A 20,176-nucleotide genomic window follows, 5' to 3' on the forward strand; every position below is an offset into this window, starting at 1 on the left:
CAGACCTTTTCATGTTGAGCACTGGCAGTAATACTTGCTTTTTGGCTGACCAACACTGTCGCTGACCAACGCCGTCTCTCCCATGCTAACAATTTAGTGTTGACTAAGACAACACTAAATTGTCAACTTGAAAAACTAAAAAGTCAACTTGACTTTCGGTCAGGACAATTCAAGTATTATATTTGGGGTGTTAGAGCCTGAAAAAATAACAAACAAACACTTTTCTCACTTGATCCAAGTCCACTGGGCTAATTTTAGTACAGATGCTGAGTCTGCTTTAACCACTGCATAACTTCTCTAAATGCAATAATATTCAGGTTTTTAATAACAAGGCACACAGGTGTTTTTTCTTTTAGATTATATACTATTTTTATATTATTTTATTGCTGTTCGTCTGTCTGTCTGTCTCACCTCATGCTCTTCTGACATCACAATTATGCAAATTAAGGGCAAATAACTCGCTCTTTAGATTGCATTGCAGCACATGCTGCAATGTAAAGGTTACATTGTCAACCTTTGTATGTATGTACATACAGTAGGTACATGAGCAAAACACATTCTCATTCCATGGCATCACCTTTGACCAAGTGGCAAGTGCCATATTTGACAAGTTGGGAGGTAAAATTTGACACCTTTGGATGAGAATGTGACATCTCAGGCATAATGCCAAACATTGAAATTGTTATTAAAACCCTGAAAACTAACCAATAATGAGTGGTGCGAAGCCTGCATCTTGCCGACTTCTACCAATAGGGTGGGATTCTGTTGTGATCATTCCCTCTGCATCAATATAACCAGTAAGACGCCTGAAGGGCGAGGTCGCGCCATCTGTCTTGGCCATATATGGATTCCGTTAGTATGGTTCTCCTAACAGGGCATCATCTGGGATACAATCCCTTTTATACCCATATATGGAGATCCCTAACATAATCCCCTTTATGCCCATATATGGAGATCCCTGCACTGAGTATCTGACATCACTGTGATATCACCTGTGATGCCACAGTGATGTGTCAGGGGAACCACAGTGTAAGGCGTATCAACAAATGGTTTCCCTGAAGCGTGATTATGGATCGCACTGGGAAAGATGGATAACCACGCCCAAGACTCATTGAAGCTTGTGATTGGCTGAACCGGATGTAGGGAGTGCTCCATTGTAGTCACTTGGATCGCGGCAGAGGTGCACCAAAACCTAAACCTATCCTTAACCCTAACACTAACCCTAACTCTAACCTTATCCTTAACCCTAACCCAAACCTTAACCTGGTGAATGCTGACCTGCCGACGCTGGTGAAAACGAGCGCTATATACGTTTCCATCCATCTTCTCCAGTGGGATCCATAATCAGACTTCCCTGACATCACAGTGACATCAGAGCATGATGTCAGAGCGACAAACCCATAGCCCGTAAAAAAAGTGTACACGTCCAGACGGACGCGGACAAGCTGTGCCGTTTCTCACAGTAAACTGTGACCTACAGTCACAAAAATGGGCATCCTCTGCATCAGCATTGGCCGCCATAGGCAATAGACCAAGTGCAGAAATATGAGGCCTTGGGGGTGACAATGCGCTGGAAAAACACTTACAGTAATTCATAATTCCATAGACTCCCAGGCTCTCAAGCAAGCTCTCTCCCACCCCTTCACACTTCCCCAACAGACCACAGCACCCAAAGCGAGATAAACTATTAATCAATTTAGGGTAAGCCACAGCAGAAAAGATCCCCCCAAAAAACAACAACAACAACGAGATGAAAACACATGTTATTTTCAGGCCTTGTGACTTTAAAACATATTGCACAATTCAGCTTCGTGAAATTGGAAATTATCAAACTAAACTAAACAAAAACAAGTTGAACACTATAAAACTGAAGCTGATAAATTAGTTCTCTCCCTTGACTGGCTTAAATACAGTAGGTGACCCATCTGAAAATGTATTTTCACTTTATTAAAGATCTGGGAGAGAGTGGGTGACCCCTGTTACTGAACAAACACTCTAAAGCAATGATTACTATCAGAACATAGAGCTTTGACCTTTTTCTTTTAACCAAAAAAAGAAAGGAAACTTTTTGAAAAGCGGGGGTGGGTGGGAACAAGCAACAGATAAACATGCAGAATAATCAAATTCATAGAATAATCCTAGTATGAAATTGACCACAGCTGACTTGAAGCGAGGCACATGCTGCCTGTGTCCTCAGATGACCAGACCCCAGAGATAGGAGCTCACATGACATCAAAGGAACAGAGAGAGAGAGAGAGAGAGAGAGAGAGAGAGAGAGAGAGAGAGAGAGAGAGTCAGAGAACACAGTGTGGCGTGTTGGGCCTGCACTGATATATCGCCGCCGTCGGGTGGAAACCTTGTATCTCCATAATAAACTTTGTTAAATGTTGTTTTTAAATAGATTAATGCCCTGCTTAGTAGAGATGTCGATTGATCGGTATCGGGTGATCAAACTTTTGTGATCGGTGCTCGGTGATCGGTTCCAAAAAACCTGATCGGACCATCCCTACTGCTTAGTCTTATAAGAGTGTTGAGCAAGTAGACTGGCTATTTCAACTATTTTTCGAAAATGTTGAAAGTGAAAGAGGTTAAGGGTGTGGGTTTTATAAATATTGAACCAGTGAAAAGTATTACCAAGAGCTTGTGACACAAATAATAACTACATTGGATCAATTGGAATGCATTTCATTTTTCATTTCCTGTGAAAAGTAACGGTTTTGGACTAGTAGGTTCCAAGTATACAAGGTTTCCCCTGGACAGTGACGAATATGAAGATTAAAGGGATACCGTGCTGCCCTGGATCTGTTGGGTGATGCTGGTGGACAGACTGACCACAGTGGGAGGAGAACAGGGTCTGTTGGGTGATGGTGGTGGTGGACAGACTGACCACAGTGGGAAAACGGTGAGAGGGGGGGGCCCTGGAACTAAATATTTTGAGATGGAGGTCCGTGGCCAAATACAAATCATTTTGGGGGTCCTTGACATGAAAAGGTTTGAGCACCATTGACATAGAAACATAGTTTTTTTCTTTTCTTTTTTTTTTTACTTTGAAGGATTTGAAATATTCAAAGACTTGCACAAATGTTCACGATTTTTAAAAAACAGCAGATCTGTGAGCTTGTATACCTGCTATTTTTCAATAGTTAAAGCACAAAATGTGAGTGAATCCTTGTACCCAGGGCCCAGAATCTGGTGCGACACCCCTGGACGTATGAAGAGAGGAGAAGGCAGGGAAGTCCAGGAGAACGTGTAACGGAGAAAAAAGAATGGAGCAAGAAAGAACCGCTGTGGCAAGGATAGGAGAAGAATTTAGGACGAAATGAAACGATCACCTAAAGCAGGGGTCTTCAACGTTTTCAGGCCAAGGACCCCTTAGTTGAGAGAGAGATGAAGCAGGGACCCCCACAACCTTTTCATAGATTCCATATTGTTTAATCGTTTGACAGCGCAATCATCAGTGTATTTTGGATTCATGTTATGTGTGTTTTACGACATATAACCACTTAAATCATCGATATTTTGTAAACTTTGTAGATCTGCTATTTTTGGCTAAAGTTCTCCTCGGAATAGGGATGCGAGGGTTCAAGTTGTTAATTTAAAGGAATTATCCTATCACACAAGGATTTGGTGGCCCCCCTGTAGTAACTCTGAGGACACCCTAGGGGTCTTTCTCTGACCCCCTGTTGAAGACACCTGACCTAAAGATGATTTCTAAACCACTTAAGCCCTATACTATGATTCACGATTGCGTTGTGGGATTGTAGATCTGCTCTCTACAATACAGACCAGACCTTTTGGGGCCTGGCACTGAAAATAGCTTTTCTCCACACCATTTTGACAGATTACGGGGGTAAAGACTAAAACACAACCTACTCCAGTGAGATCTATAATACATCAGTTTATTGTTTATTTTAACCCATTCAGGCCTAGAAATATTGAATGGTTTAACCAGTGAAAAATAGCAGATATACAAGCTCACAGCGCGGCACCGAGTGCCGCGCTGCGAGCTTGTAGATCTGCTATTTTTGAAAAAGTTGTGAAAATGTGTGCAAATCTTGTTTGAATATATGTATTTTCAAAGTGAACGTTTGTAACTCAAATTTTGCTTCTAGGGGGTCCCTGGAACTAAATATTTTGAAATGGGGGTCCGTGGCCAAATAAATATCAGTTTGGGGGTCCTTCAAATGAAAAGGTTTGAGAACCACTGATGGTAGTCTCTCAAGAACAGACTAACTGAGCTCCAGTTAAGTGAAAAGGACCTTTTCTTTGACGATAGCTAGCCAGATTGCTGACATAGAAACATCTTAGACTCAAAAGACACTCAAAATTCAAATTTTCACGATTTTTCTAAAATAGCAGATCTACAAGCTTGCAGCGCGGCACTCAGTGCCGCGCTGTGAGCTTGTATATCTGTTATTTTTCAAAAGTTAAAGCATAAAATAATGATACACAAAAATATTCTGAATGGGTTAAACAGATTCACTAATATTCATTTGAATTGAGACATTTCTCTGTACATGTGATGATGATAGAGACTTCAGGAAGGTATGGTGGATGTGACATCCTGCTTTGACCTTGACAGTGACAAAGTGTGCAATCAAATATCAATCCACAGCTCCACCTTGTGGGCATGGTCATGTTCTGCAAGAGTGAACAGACAATGGCTGGTATTTGTTAAACATCTGAAGCCAGTGGTGAATTTAGAAAGAGCTCAGTGCTGGGCAATACACCAGTATTTACTGTAGACATATTCACACGCACGTACACACACACACACACACACACACACACACACACACACGCACGCACGCACGCACGCACGCACGCACGCACGCACGCACGCACGCACGCACGCACGCACGCACGCACGCACGCACGCACGCACGCACGCACGCACGCACGCACGCACGCACGCACGCACGCACGCGCGCGCGCGCGCGCGCACACACACACACACACACAGTATATATATTTAACCTTGAACCCACTGACTACTGCTAGAACACACCTCGATGCTGGCAGCATGTACTGTAAGACAAATTGAAAGATAACAAAGCATAACATTGTGATTTTAGTTCGTTCATAAAGATGTACACGACGTGGGTGTACTCTGTTGAACTGTGCAACATGCACTTACGGAATTTGAAAGAAAATATGACAATATTGGCATCACATATCACATTAACACCAATAAATATTGTGACAGCACGCCCGCGCCTATAATTATTGTGATGGGGAGTTTAAGTCATATTGCCCAGCACTACAGTATGTTTTCACTTTTCATATCACAATAATGAAATAGCTAACATTAGAGAGAGAGAGAGAGAGAGAGAGAGAGAGAGAGAGAGAGAGAGAGAGAGAGAGAGAGAGAGAGAGTCAGTGAGTGAATTGACCTGAACACAAATATGATCTATGTTCTTCCCAAAAATACCACATCCTCCTCTCTGAAAGCAAAGGGAGTAAAGCACTGTAGGTGAAACATGGGTAACTTTACAGACATTTAACGTGATTCTGATCTCGTTAAAATGAACTAAAGATAGGGTGCCATTATTTCCCCCCTCACTAAAACATGATGATCAGGTATTATGATTAAACTAGGAGGAAGATATTTTTACAGTTTACAGAAAGTGTGAAAATTATGTTTTTGTGGCCACACCCGTCTGCTCATTAAGTATGCCTGGTTGTCAGGTGGGTGGTGACCCAGCTGAAGTTAGCCACACCCACAGTGTTGGGTGTATGGTAAAAGTGGAGGGGATGGTTTTATGATCAGTTCATTAAATCAGTGTTTTTCGCTCTTGAGAGGCTCAGAAGCTTTCAGCTTTCAGGAAGAAACCAAAAATACACAGGGAAGGCAAATTTGCACATTATAACCACACCTGGTGGTCTATTAGAGTAATGTTAACTCCATACACACATACAAAACAGAAAAAGTACAAAATGATGGCACCACCTCTTTAAATCTCTTTAAACCTCCTCACAAAGGAACAACCAGATTCATCTTAAAACATCAGCAAAGGCGCCCTTTAACTATGTGACCTCATCAAAAGTGCCCCTGTAGTACCAGGCTAGGGATGTGACGATATGACATTTTCATATCACGATTATTGTGACCAAAGAAATCTCGATTTACGATATTATCGCGATAATCAAAATCCATTATCCTGGGGCGGAACATTTGCCAAAAAATAGCAGATCTACAATCTCACAACGCGTCGCGTTGTGATGCGTTGTGAGCTTGTAGATCGGCTATTTTTGGGCAAAGAGATATGGTAGAGAGTGAAAAAAATACGTAAGTACCTTTTACCAATTATAGAGGGTTTAAGTGGTACCAGATATGCAGCTCAGCAAATAAAGGGTGAATTGAACCCAGTTCATGACGGAGGACGATATCACGATACATTAAATCTCCGCGATACGATTATCGCGAGTGTTTTTTTATCACGATAAACGATAATATCGCTTATCGTCCCATCCCTATACCACCGGGCATGCAGGTACTCGACACTGGTCCTACTTTCTGTGGCACTAATTTTAGATCATGCCCCGCTGGAGGGAGAGGAAGAGGGAGGGAGAGGAGGATGTAGAGAGGAAGGAAATGTGGGTGCCAAGCGAGGCAGAGGTAGAGAAGGTCAGAGGGGTGGGCAGCAGAACGTGACTGTTCCACACATACCGTCTCTGTGGCGATGGGCATGCGTGTGTGTGTGTGTGTGTGTGTGTGTGTGTGTGTGTGTGTGTGTGTGTGTGTGTGTGTGTGTGTGTGTGTGTGTGTGTGTGAGAGAGACAGAGAGCGTGAGGGGTCTAGGGCACTGAGGACAAAGAGGACATGTCTACCCACAGAGATGACCAGGGAACAAGAATGCCAATGAGCTGGTGGCTGCCAGATATCCTAATAACAGCCAGCCAGAAAGTCAGCTAACCATCTGCACATACACACGCGCACACATGCGTGCGCGTGTGTATGTGCACAGAGATACCCAGACAGCAACAAGCCAACCATTCATGCCTGCAAGATGTGTTACTTTCCGTTGCCAACACAAGCAAGCCAGCAGGCAAAGCATGAAGACACTTCATGGCTGCCTTATCTCGTCTTCAGTATAAACAGTCTGCCCACCAAAAATAAAATCCTAGCTTAGAGGGATACATGATGGACACTATGCACACATTGTACAGTAGATAGTGCTGGAAATCCATTGTGCGTTAAGGCAAAAACGAGCGATTGTTTATAGATCAGTTATCAAAGCAGAATCTCTCGTGCAGACCAGTATTTTTTTCAGACCTTCTTTTTTTAGATTGCCGAATGGATTTTTACAGCCAGTGTGCAAATAGGTACTGAGAATATACTGCATTTTCCTAATGATCACCTTTCCTAATGATTTTTTGTAATTTCACAGTGCTAATATAAAGAATATGGTTACTTTTCAGGGCATTTGAGCACCTAATAGACAATTTAAACATGTGCTTTTAGATTTTACTCTTTCTATATGCAGACATAAATGTGAAACTGTTGAAAGCAGCGTACCGTTCAGGGCACTCATCTCTATCAGTGCCATTAGCTGGTACGGTGCTATTACTTCACACCTCCCATATCCATTTGTTTCAGTAATATCCTCATTGAGATGGGAGCGTGCGGCAACCAAACAGCCTTGTAATTAAACCATGTCAGAGATTCAGAACAAATAAAGCAGAGCTGGGTTTTTAAGGTCCTTCCTGTGGTTTTAAATCAGACGGCACCTGGATGATTTTTTATAAACACCACCCACAAATAACATGGCCTACAGTAATGCACACACACACACACACACACACACACACACACACACACACACACACACACACACACACACACACACACACACACACACACACACACACACACACACACACACACACGAGCAACAAAACAGGTGCACACTGAGCGACGCAAGCAAACACAAATGAACACAGTCACACCGACAAACAACCCGAGTTCACACATTCAGAGAGGTAATCCTCCCCCGCCTCTTGCCTTGGAAGCGCACTTCCTCTGCCTGAAATAATTACTGGCTGGCTTCTTGTCTGGGGTGAGCGAGCTGCTACGTTCATTAGTTGCTCTAAACATCAGACATGGCATCACTTTTAATAGCTTAATTTCTCCGCAGTCACAGCCCCTCTTTTCTGATCCGCCTCCGTCGAGAGCCACGGAATATATATGCTCCTGCCTCGTCTCGCGGGCATGACCCAAATAGATAAGTAGTAAAGGACGGGGGCCTTTCTTTTGTGAGGCGAAACCAAATTAACGGAGGGGGCAGAAGAATTTAAGCTCGCCACTCTGCTGCTGTACTGCAAGATGAGCGTCATTGTCACTGTCGTCATCGTCAGTAGCAGCACACCATTTTCTGACAACCGCAACAAAAAGAGACGTCCGTTGCCATGGAGACCATTGTAGGGGGACAAACAAGTCAAATTTCTTAAGGGGGCCACCAGGGTTCCTGTGGTGCTTTTAGGGATTGGCTCGTTGAAAACCGCTGATACAAGTAGCAAAGGGAAACAGGCCATGGCATGCATATGATACAGAATTCCATATGGCAGGCATAACTGAGCTGCAACACTGTAGTACAGCGGCTCCCAAGCCTTTTTGAATCAGGGCTCACTTTATGTGCAGTACACAATCACTGCCCGCCCCACCCATTTCACCACTTAAACTGCTGCCGAGTTTATCTTAATGATCGATCAATCGATTGTGTTTTGGCTTGGATCATTGGACTAACTTGGTACAATTTAAGTTCATTGCGACCGTCAGGTCGCAAGTTACTATGAAAACCTCCACTGGCTGTCTGTCAGTCAGTCAGTCCCTCCGTCTGTCCGCCACGTCACAACACACGTGTTGTGACGTAGCCCTACTCTTATCACCGGCACCGTTGCCCCTATCCATGCCAAACTTTGCACACACACACTCCTTGGGCTGGCAAACAACAACCCCCGCCCCTGATTTCTCACATGCCCCTCTTCTAGCGTTACCATGAGGTTGTGTATACATGCGACCAGACGGTCGCTTATGTCCCGATTAGGGAGTCTTACTGGTGTCACAATGAACACTTTTCAAAGTTTTAAAGAAAAAAAAAAAGACCATGTCTTTTTTCACAAGGTTTCTGCCTAACAGCAACGACAATGTAACAGCCGTACTCTTCTAAGACCTACTATTGTCACTGCCCATAAGCCCATACATCAGCTGCCTGACCTGTGACGCCTTTGCTGGCTGGCTGCATTCTTACATTAACGCACACTCATGAAATAACAATAGCTTGAGCATGGACGGAGCAAAGCCTAATAGCCTGGACGAGAGCCTAATTCCATTACTTGACAAGGAGTGTCATCCATCACAGGGCCTGCAGCTACAATGGCTGAAACCAATAGGGAGTTACATACATGCAGGGGTGTCACAAGGGGGGGGGGGGGGGGACTGAGTTACTAGGGCCCAAGGTGGAGGGGCCTTCATTATTATATACTTTAGCTATTGAAAAATAGCAGATATGCAGTACACAGGCACCAAGTGCCGCGCTGCGGGCTTGTAGATCTGAGCTTGTAGATCTGCTATTTTTGAAATGTTGTGAAAATGTATGCAAATCTTTGAATACAAGTATTTTTTAAGCGAACATTTGTAACTCAAACTTTGCTTCTGGGGGTTTGAGCACCACTGACATAGATTTTTCTAAAATAGCAGATCTACAAGCTCGCAGCGCAGCACTCGGTGCCGCACTGTGAGCTTGTATATCTGCTATTTTTCAATAGTTTAAGCACAAAATAATGCGTTCCTCGTCTAAATGGGGGGCCGCAGTGAATCCTTGTACCTAGGGCCCAGAATTTGGTGCGACACCCCTGCATACATGTCCTCATATGCGTCCTGTATTCCTTATTATGTGTAACACAATACATGTAAACATCACTGCCTGCACTGTCCTTGGAATATACTGTCTGTTTATCCTTGGATAAAATTGTCTCCTATCCTTGGACAGTATTAGGCACGTGTTATTGCCTGTTTTGTCCTTGGAAAGAATTTGCCACTTCTCGTCTGCTTATGTCCTGAGGTAGCATAAGACATCGTTCTGGATGGCACCCATTAGACTGATGATGAAGATGATACAGCGGCCTTGGTATAAGTCAGTGTAAGTGTGTCTGCATTACAGGTGGGCGATAAAACGATCTTGATCACGATAAAACTGACGTTGATAACGATGTGGAAGGTCGGACATTAATACTCAAAATGAATAGTTCTAAAACCTATCCAACAGGAGAACAACCAGTCAGACTGCTGTGTTTTTTGCTTGCACATCAAGTACACAACCATTTCCCACTGTGATGTATTGTTTTGTTTTTATGCATTGTTGAGCTACCAGTGGAGAGGGGAAAAATATAGAAACAAGTGTGAAAGTGAGCTTGTATTAGCCTCCAAAGGTGAAGAAATTGTTAACAAAAAGGTAAGACAACCTCCATTATATGCACGTGGTATATTTTTTTGATAGCTCAAGAGTGATGCAGCAAGAGTGAACCAAGATGAGAAACATAAATTTGTTTTCTATCACCTGAAAATGTACCGTCCTAGCAAAATGTGGTCCTAAGTTCTAACATTTAAGCCAGCAACCTTTTTTTGCAACCTTTTTTTTCCCAACATGTACCAGAGAAGCTGGTACCCAAAAAACAAACGCATTGTCCATTGCTCCATATGGAAAGCACCAAAAAGCATGGTTACAACATCCATATCACCCAGCCCAGAGTGCATGCGTATTGTGTGTGCTTGCTATTAACCCTCTGTTCCTATTTTGGGCATGTCATTAGATTAGAAGATGTCCTACATTCTTTAAAGATACCAGACCTAAAAGCTCACAACGCTAAGTGATGTGACACGTATTTTAGATTATTGTTTCATTTTAACCATTTAGAAAAATAAATGTGTATAAGTGTTTAAGAGGGAGAGCGAGAGAGACATGGGTGAGGAGGTCAACGTACCGTCACCTTCTCTAAGTCGGCTTCTGAGGAGCTGGGAGACAGAGGGCTGATGGGACTGAGAGAGGGAGAGCTCCCCACGCTGGACACGTACTCAGGATCAGGAACGTACAGAACCTGCAAACACAATCCATATCTGTATTGACACAGGCCTTGCCTTTGTGCAAACACACATGCACACAGTACATACAGTACATACAGTAGACATGCAAGGGGAGACATATAGGCTACAGTATACATCGCTGTAGGGCGGAAATCTTGTTGAATGTCTAAAACTGTTACTTTTCAGGAAATGGAAAACATTGATTCATTGTTGTAGTTTGTTAGTCACATCACTCAGTTAACACAGTTAATAATTACTGTTTATTTGTTTGACACTGTCATACAAAAAAGGGGGAAAAAAGGGCTTTCAATTATGGAGATACAAAGTTTCTGCCTGACAGCTTAGATAATTATATACGCACACACATATATTTATATACATACATACATATAATCGTATATGTTAGGTAATAGGTATATATAAATACTAGGGATGTTAATCGACTCCAGTCTCTGACCGCGTCCACAGGTGTCTCGCATTAACGACGAGTAGAACACTTTGTGTTGCGTTTTATTTTGTCAATCTTTACAAAATCATTGCACAGGATGGCGACGCTGCCATAAACAAGTGAGCTTTCGTTTCAAGCATGCACAAGTCAGGACGTAAACAAATCCAGTCGACGCGCACCGCTATGGCACACGATCACACTAGCAGTTCAGTGTTTCTCAACCAGTAGACCATGGACCTGACTAGCGCATTCATACATGCATGGACTTACACAGACATGCAGTCTGACACAGACACACACACCGCTCCTCTCCCATTTGGAAAACACTAACGCTTAAAAAGTTTTGGAAACAAGCCATTAATAATTTTTTGGGGAGAAACAGTATATAAAAAAAGAAGAAAAAAAAACTACTCAACTCACATGAGACATTGAGATTAGTCGAGTTGAGATTTGCACGAGTCGGTAATCGAGTCGATTTCTTTTTCACATCCCTAATTCATACATTATATAAACACACACGGTACATAAAGGCATGCACACACACACACACACACACACACGCACAGAGCATACTTGAGCTAATAAATATGCTAATACTGTATATCCACTCGCCCATAGCTTTCTCTCCCTCTCACTCACAGGGGGGAAAAATATATCAGCAATGGACATACAGTATTGTACTGTGGTAATGTTTACAGCTGCAGGTGTATCTACTTTATTTGATCATGCTAATGTGTCATTTATTCTCTGTAGAGGGAGGTAGAGTGTGTCTAGAGTTACTTCTGCTGGTCACTTGTCCAGGAGAATAGTGGCAGAATGTTTAAACAGAGTTTGAACATTTTCACTTTACTTGAGTATTTACAATGTTCAATACTCGTACTTGTCTTCTACTCCACTACACCTCAGAGGCAAATATTGTACTTTTTTTCCACAACAATTATTTGAGAACTATAGTTACTTTATAGATTTGAATTATTACAAACAAACATTAACCTCTTCAGCCCCATTTAAACTTTGGCTATTTGAAAATAGACGATCTACAAGCTGTAGATCTGGGTAAACGTGACTATAGCTCCTTTAAAGGAGCTATAGTCAACTTTTTCTTGAAAAACGGATGCTAAAAAAAAATAATGTTTTGATTTTTTTTTATAAGAAAATAAGCTTCATACATGTGTTTCTATTCAAAAATGACCACAAAAAGCGTAAAATAATGATAAAATAATCATTTTGGCCATTGTAAACTTTGTTTACATTCTAGTCTATTCTTTGATAGGGTTAGACTAGGATGTACACAAAGTGTCGGCCCGACAATGGCCAAAATGATTATTTTATCATTATTTTACGCTTTTTGTGGTAATGTTTGAATTGAAACACATATTATGAAGCTTATTTCTTTATAAAATATTTTCGAAACATTATTTTTATTTTAGCATCCGTTTTTCAAGAAAAAGTTGACTATAGCTCCTTTAAGTAAAACATGTTTGTACCTTTTCCACCACTGGCTGGTGGTGCTATACTGCTGGTACTGGAAACAGGAAGGGAACATTCCTGTTCCCTGTGGAAATAATGTCTAGATACACGCTATAACACAGGGTGGTGGTGGGGGGGTCTCATTGTTACACCTTGTAATCCGTACATTCATTGTTTTTACATTTAATTCCACCTGCAATGAAAAGGTCACATGCAGTCGTGCCAATTGTTGAAGCCTGCCGGCTTCAGTTTTTGAACAAACGGTTACTATTTGGTGGTGTGGAACAATGGTGGAGAAGCAAAGTGCATAAGTGGGACCTCTAGGTTGTTGACATTCACAGGGTTAAAAAGCAGCTTGGTTTTGTAGCGGCAGAACTGCAGCAACACGATGGACTCAGTGGCAGTGTTGATTTTGACAGCAAATTCTGATTTAGTTTTAGTCATAGTCATTTTAGTCATCTGAAATGTTTTAGTTTTAGTCGACTAAATATAATAAGATTTTAGTTTTCTACAAAAAGAATAATTTGACGGGCCTTGATGGCGTCACTTGGTCTTTTCACTTGGTTGCATGCTGAAAATAGCCGATCTACAAGCTTGCGGCGCGTTGTGAGCTTGTAGATCACCCGAGCAACACGCAAAAGTGCAACCAAAATGTCTTAGTTCTACTGTATCTACACCACTCCCTACGTAACATTTTAGTCAAGTTTTTATTAGTTGACGGAATTGCCAATATATTTAGTCTATATTTAGTCTTACTTAGTTTTTATTTCGTTTTTGTCAGTGAAAAAAGGTAATCATAATTATTGTAGTCGACGAAATTAACACTGCTCAGTGGAGAGACGATGGTTCAGTAAGAGCTCTTCAGATCCCACAGTTTGGACAAAGTTCAACTCAGCATTGTCTGTCTTGCCGACAGCTGAGAGAGAAAAGACTGCCAAATGGTTTGGAGTGCGGCGTGTCTAGCCTATTTGTGTGCATTTCCTTTTCAAGGAGTGAAATAGCGTTTTGGATGCTTGTCAAATTCTCCATTCTCCGTGAAAATAAATAAGACTGTGGGTCTTTTATGTAACAATAATGAACATGTCAAACCTGATGAAGATGCCCCTGACTATGTGTTGGTTTAAAACATAGTGTATGTACTGTATGTATGCCACGCTTAAGATTTAAGTAAGATTTGTCAAGACAGGGATGTTTTCAGGTTAATTTCAACATGCTGCATTCTATACAGTATTACATTTTGTTAGTATATTTTAATGTAATATGTAAATTATGGACAAGTGACCTTGTCTAAGCATTCACGCACCATCTGGAGAGCCAAGACATTGCAATAAGACATTATAGACACTGTCCAGCAGAAACCTCATATCTCACCAAGTTTCAAATGTGCATATTCTTTCGTAAATTAAAGCTGTGCTTCATCATATAGGACTGTTGCACAAAACTAGTGAAAGTAGCTGAACTACAAGCACACCACGCCTTGCACCGCAAAGCGCGGTGTGCTTGTAGATTTATTTTGTATTTTTTATGATGAATAAAACCGGTTTTGGACATACAAGGTTTCTACGCGACAACATCGATATGAACAGGGGCAGTTTGTAAGAGAGAGGAATAGGAATGAAGAAAACCATTCCCTCCCCAAAAACCTCAAATCTCCAATTGTTCCATTTTGCAATACCGACCAAAGTGCAATGTAAAACCTTGGGAAAAGCAATGAAGAACTCAACGGAATGCATCTCTTTTTTCTCTCTCTTTTTGCAGACATGAGGTTTTTGCACAGCAGTGCTGTGATGCAGTGGTTCCCAAACAGTGAACTGGGGCTCACTAGTGGGCCGTGAGGATATTGCAAGTGGGCCCCGCAAATAATTGCCAAAACACAAAGATTCTATTGATAATATAAAACAAAAAATTGTGTTTTTCTTTAAAACCTTGAAAATTGTGTTTTCATTTCAACGTTGGCTCCACTGAAACCCAAACCGGAATACAGTCGTTTGATTGATCGTTAACCACTTAAACCCCCAGCATCCTTATTGCGGGGAAAATGGCAGATCGACAAGCTCTGCGACGCGTTGTGAGCTTGTCGATCTGCCATTTTCAGCGAAAGCCATCCCCACAATAACAGAAAAGGTACTAGCATAGAACCCTGAGGGACTCCGGTCAACCATGATGGGGTTAAAGTGTAACTGACCGGCTGCCTTGTTAAGTGGTCAGATCGCCTGTGAGGTTTGGCCCTTAATTCCCGAAAAGGTTGGAAAGCCCTGCTCTGATGAAGTGGCAATGCAGCGAAGCGGCTGAGTGCAACATGGAGGACGTGTGACGGAGTGCACGGCAGTTCACACCTGGCCGGGCACCACTGCCCTGGAGAACAGCTTGTTGAGCTGGACCAGCACGTTGGGGGTCGTGTCGAACTTGAGTGAGATGCTGTTCAGCGTGTCCCGCGATTCCACCTGCACCAACGAAACACACGAGAGAGGCACAGAATATCACACTGCTGTACGTGGAGAGCATTTCTCAGATCAGCGTGAAAAGGATCTGTGAAATAACACAAGTGGTTCTCAACCTTTTCAGGCCGCAACCCCCAAAATAATCATAACTGGGGACCCCCCCCCCCCCCACCCTGATGAGCACTAAGAGTTGAGGGAGAACATTTTGTATAACACGGTTCTATTGTGAAAATAGCAGATCTACATCCTCGCGTTGCGATGCGTTGTGAGCATGTAGATTGGCTATTTTCACAATTTCTGACTCTAATATTTGACAGTTTGGCCAATGTTTAATTTGTCTTTTTAATAGTCCCTAAATTGTGAATTTAGAAATGTGCAGATACCCTCTTTACACTTAAAACGTTATGTTGGTTTCTTTACTGTTGAGAGAGAAAACACTATTTCACCTTAAGTTAATCATCTGGGGACCCCCCAAAATAATTTGGGGACCCCCCCTGGGGGTCCTGACCCACAGGTTGAGAACCACTGAAATAATAACAGAGCAAATGCAGAATCTTTCTCAGGCAACGTATACAGTATATGAGTGAGGAAGAAAACTGTTGGTTAAATCAGAACCACATTTGCACAGGACAATACTGAGATAATAGGATTGTTATTTGTAATTGTTATATAGTCCAAAGATAAATATTGTCCAAATGATAGCACAACCGAGTCAATGTTCTCAACTAAAACATACTATGAGGGGGCGCCCGCTGGCCTACTGGTCCAGGCGCATACCACTTAGGCATTGCCACATAGGAATGGATGCCTGGTGGTGGTGCCGATTCGATTCCCGATCTGCATGTCACTCCCCATCTCTACCCCCCATTTCCTGTCAGTCTACTGTCCTCAATAAATAAATCAATAAAGCCATAAAAGCCCCAAAACAAATCTTAAAAAAAAAAAACATACTATGAGTGCATGACTGGCACTCCCTCCGCCCTTTCTTCCAATGCAAAGATGAAGTGGAGTCTTATGTCAAGTCTTGTGTTACCTTGTGACTTTTCCCCACATCATGGGATAATCCGATGACATTACCTACTGTATTCTAAACGCATTGTGCTCTTTCATTCACCATAATAGAGCACACTAGCATACTGTACAGTTTCTCCCTTGCGGTGGCATCAACCATGCAAAAGAAGCGGTGCAGTGCTGAATACTGCTAAGGATCAACAGATCATGTGTGCTGAATTTGTGGCAAGGATGGCCTTCATCCTGTGTGCTCAGCCAGGGGCGTCACAAGGGGGGGGGGGACTGAGTTACTAGGGCTCAAGGTGGAGGGCTGGAATTATTTTAGACTTTAGCTATTGAAAAATAGCAGATACTGTATACAAGCTCACAGCGCGGCACCAAGTGCCACACACGTGAAAATGTGTGCATATCTTTGAATATATGTATTTTTTAAGCAAGCATTTGTAACTCAAATTTTGCTTCTGGGTGGTCCCTGGAACTATATATTTTGAGATGGGGGTCCATGGCCAAATACATATCATTTTGGGGGTCCTTCACATGAAAAGGTTTGAGCATGAGCACCACTGACAAACCTTTGAACGATTTGAAATATTCAAAGACATTTTTCAATAGTTAAAGCCCAAAATAATGTGTAATAATGCGTTCTCTGTCTAAATGGGTTCCTATTATATGAAGAACATTCATGGGGGGCCCGCAGTGAATCCTTGTACCCAAGAAGCGGTGCAGTGCTGAATACTGCTAAGGATCAACAGATCATGTGTGCTGAAATGTGTGGCCTGGATGGCCTTCATCATGTGTGCTCAGCTGCTAAATCCTGTAGCTCTCTCACAGAGGCATTTTACCTCGTCTCCACCAGTTATACATTACAACTGAGGCTTGCTGAGTGTGTGTCTGAACTGGCTAAGAGTGTAACATCTCCACTGGGGCTTCTACTTTCCAAATAAAGGTGGCAGGCATGTCAGAAACTCCTTATGTATGTGAGGAGAGGGCCATGTGTGAGAAATGTGAACTCAGGGGAGTGAGCCGAGGGCAAACAGACAGCGAATGGAAAAAAAAGGTTGGCTCATCCTGCGCAGGATATAATTGGGTATATGGCTGCAGTGTGTTTTAGAAGAGCAGTCATGGGACTTAAGGGCTCAGCTGACTGCAGGGTACTATCAACATGTTTCTGTGTGTGTGTGTGTGTGTGTGTGTGTGTGTGTGTGTGTGTGTGTGCGTGCGTGCGTGCGTGCGTGCGTGCGTGCGTGCGTGCGTGCGTGCGTGCGTGCGTGCGTGCGTGCGTGTGTGTGACAAATAACAGCCTGACAAAAAGAATGACCCATGTCCGCATTTACAAATTCTCAATATGACATTTTCACTGCAGGATATTTTTGCATTGTATATACACACACGCACGCACACGCAAAATAGACAAGGATAAAAATCACATAAGACAAGGACATGTGAGTCAGGACAGGCACATTGGAAATGAGCAAAGCAGAGCCCCTGCATTCGAGACGGTCACACATAACATCAACAGGGTTATTTTCCAATGCTGCACAGAGGGGGAACGGCAACACAGTGGAAAGTGACTGTGGTATGTTTAGTTGCGGTTGCATGAGCCTCACTGGACCACCAGAGCTAGTGTAAGAGGAAAGGAGAAGAAGAAACTAGCACCTAAATAAAAGGCTTTAATTGTCCCAGCTACTCCAGTGTCATTCTCCTCTAGAACATCTACATCGGCTATTTTCACAATTTCTGTGTCTAATTATTTGACAATTTGGCCAATATTTAATTTGTCATTTTTAGAAGTGTTAAAAAGTACCTCAATTGTCACTTTTAGAAATGTGCAGATACCCAGCTATACACTTAAACTTTGTTGGTTTGTTTACTGTTGAGTGAGAAAACAAAGTTGCACATTAAGTTAATCACCCCCTGGGGGTCCCGACCCACAGGTTGAGAACCACTGCTCTACAACACTCAGAAGACTTTAGAAGCTAGTGAGTGCTTCCTGAGTTAAATTAAAATTGCGACATAAATGAGAGTCAACGGTTTCCACTTTCTTTGTATTACAGCTGTGTGAGATATGTAGCTGATTCAGGAGCAAAAATCCTCCCCTAATCCACTGCAAACTCAATGTTTGAGAGAGAGAGAGAGAGAGTAGAAACGTCTAAAACTGAAAAGTGAAAAGAGTTGAATTTGAGAACTATTCAACTGTGATTTGAGCTTTTCAATAATAATGTAACTTCACGGTCAAGGGAAGAGGATATTCGAGTAGGAAACAGGTACAGTGACATGGCTATAGAGAGATATTAAATTAGATTAGGACTGGGAGATTTGGAGTTTGAATATGGGTCCAGGGGGTCCCGAACTAATTAAGTTAATATAGCATTGAACCAGATATCAGATATTTGAAAATAGCCAATCTACAAGCTCACTGTTTACTACTATATTAAAAAAATCTTGAAGAAATGTACAGGGGTTCCTGGCACAACTAATTTTCCTCTGTGGCCAAATACAAATTAATTTGGGGGTCCTTGACGTGCAAAGGTTTGAGAACCACTAGTCTAGACCTGTACGTGGAGGGATAATATACCAGACAGGGTTAAGGTTTGGGCTGAGGCTGTGGAATCTGTGAGAGAAGGGGGTTTACTGTAAGAGCGTGGGTTGGTCTCTACTGGGACTTGAGCTGGGATGTTGCTGAGACTGGACTGGTTTAGAATGTGCTGGGTCAGGCTGGGCTGGGTGGGATGCCCTGCCCTGTGCAGGGAGGACTAATCAGATGTGAGGTGAATCACGCTGTTGGGACACCGTCCTGCTGAGTCAGCTGCACATGGAACTTTGTTTGAGCAATGTTGAGCAGCGATGCATAGTGCAGTGTTGGGAGACGAGTGCATGGCTGGTTATATTGGTGAGCACACTGCTGTGTAAGACGGAGCTGAATGGACCACGCCGTGAGAGTCAGCGCAGTACTTGTCTTGGGCAGAGCTTGGATTATTGTAGGATACAATAGGGTCAGGGAAGATTTGTGAAACGCGGCAAGAGGTCTCTCTTGAACGTGCACTGTTGAGTTCCTAAATAAAAAAACTAAAACAAACTGATAACTTAAGATCGACTTAAAACCCTAGCGACCTTATTCTGGGGTGAACATTCTGAGAAAATAGCAGAACTACAAGCCTGCAAAACGTTGTGAGGTTGGAAGTCTATGTCTGTCTGCCAAAACATATTGGTTTAAAAAAATATATGCCAAGTATAAAGCCTCCTGTCCTATCAACTAAGTACTGTATAGGGTTTAAGTAGCTAAGTTAAGAAGTAACATTGGACTGACTTACTGTAAGTGTAGCAAGTGGCAGTTGAAAAAGTGTAACAGGATTCCTACATCAACTAATTTCAGCCTTGTTTGATCTCCTTAATGTGTCAAAACCGAGATACACAATAAAGAGTTTGCTGAGCTGCTTAAATTGGCTGGCTTGAGTAAATGTTAATTCAATCATTTTTGCAGGTAAATCACATTAAGATAAATCCATTATACATCAAAATGCTATTTGATACGTTTAGATCTTCACAGTTCATTTATCAACCCAGATTTAATCAAATAATTTGTTCAAATCTGGGATTAAGCTAAATGGCTGCAAAGTAAAGCTTTTGAACAGGGATCAACCGATGTCACTCTACTGGACAATTTGTAGGTCTCTCTCAGGGCAAATCTATTTGGAATTTGCAGTATTACTACATTACTTTGCC

At 42.3% G+C, this 20,176-nt stretch overlaps 1 protein-coding gene across 3 annotated transcripts in view; it reads right to left on the minus strand.

Annotated features, from left to right (window-relative positions):
• oxr1a (oxidation resistance 1a) overlaps positions 1-20,176 on the minus strand; it is a 97,516-nt gene that overhangs the window by 41,833 nt on the left and 35,507 nt on the right. For 2 of the 3 annotated variants that reach the window (XM_080752689.1, XM_080752687.1), the window contains exons 3-4: positions 15,338-15,445; positions 10,984-11,097 (exon numbers count right to left, since the gene is read on the minus strand). In XM_080752689.1, coding sequence (XP_080608815.1) covers positions 10,984-11,097; positions 15,338-15,445 — 222 coding nt within the window. The remainder of the gene's footprint in view (positions 1-10,983; positions 11,098-15,337; positions 15,446-20,176) is intronic. The other variant, XM_080752688.1, reaches the window with a different exon arrangement.

The sequence above is a fragment of the Nannobrachium achirus genome (assembly GCF_963921795.1).
Source record: "Nannobrachium achirus genome assembly, chromosome: 2".
In the NCBI taxonomy this organism is placed as follows: Eukaryota; Metazoa; Chordata; class Actinopteri; order Myctophiformes; family Myctophidae; genus Nannobrachium; species Nannobrachium achirus.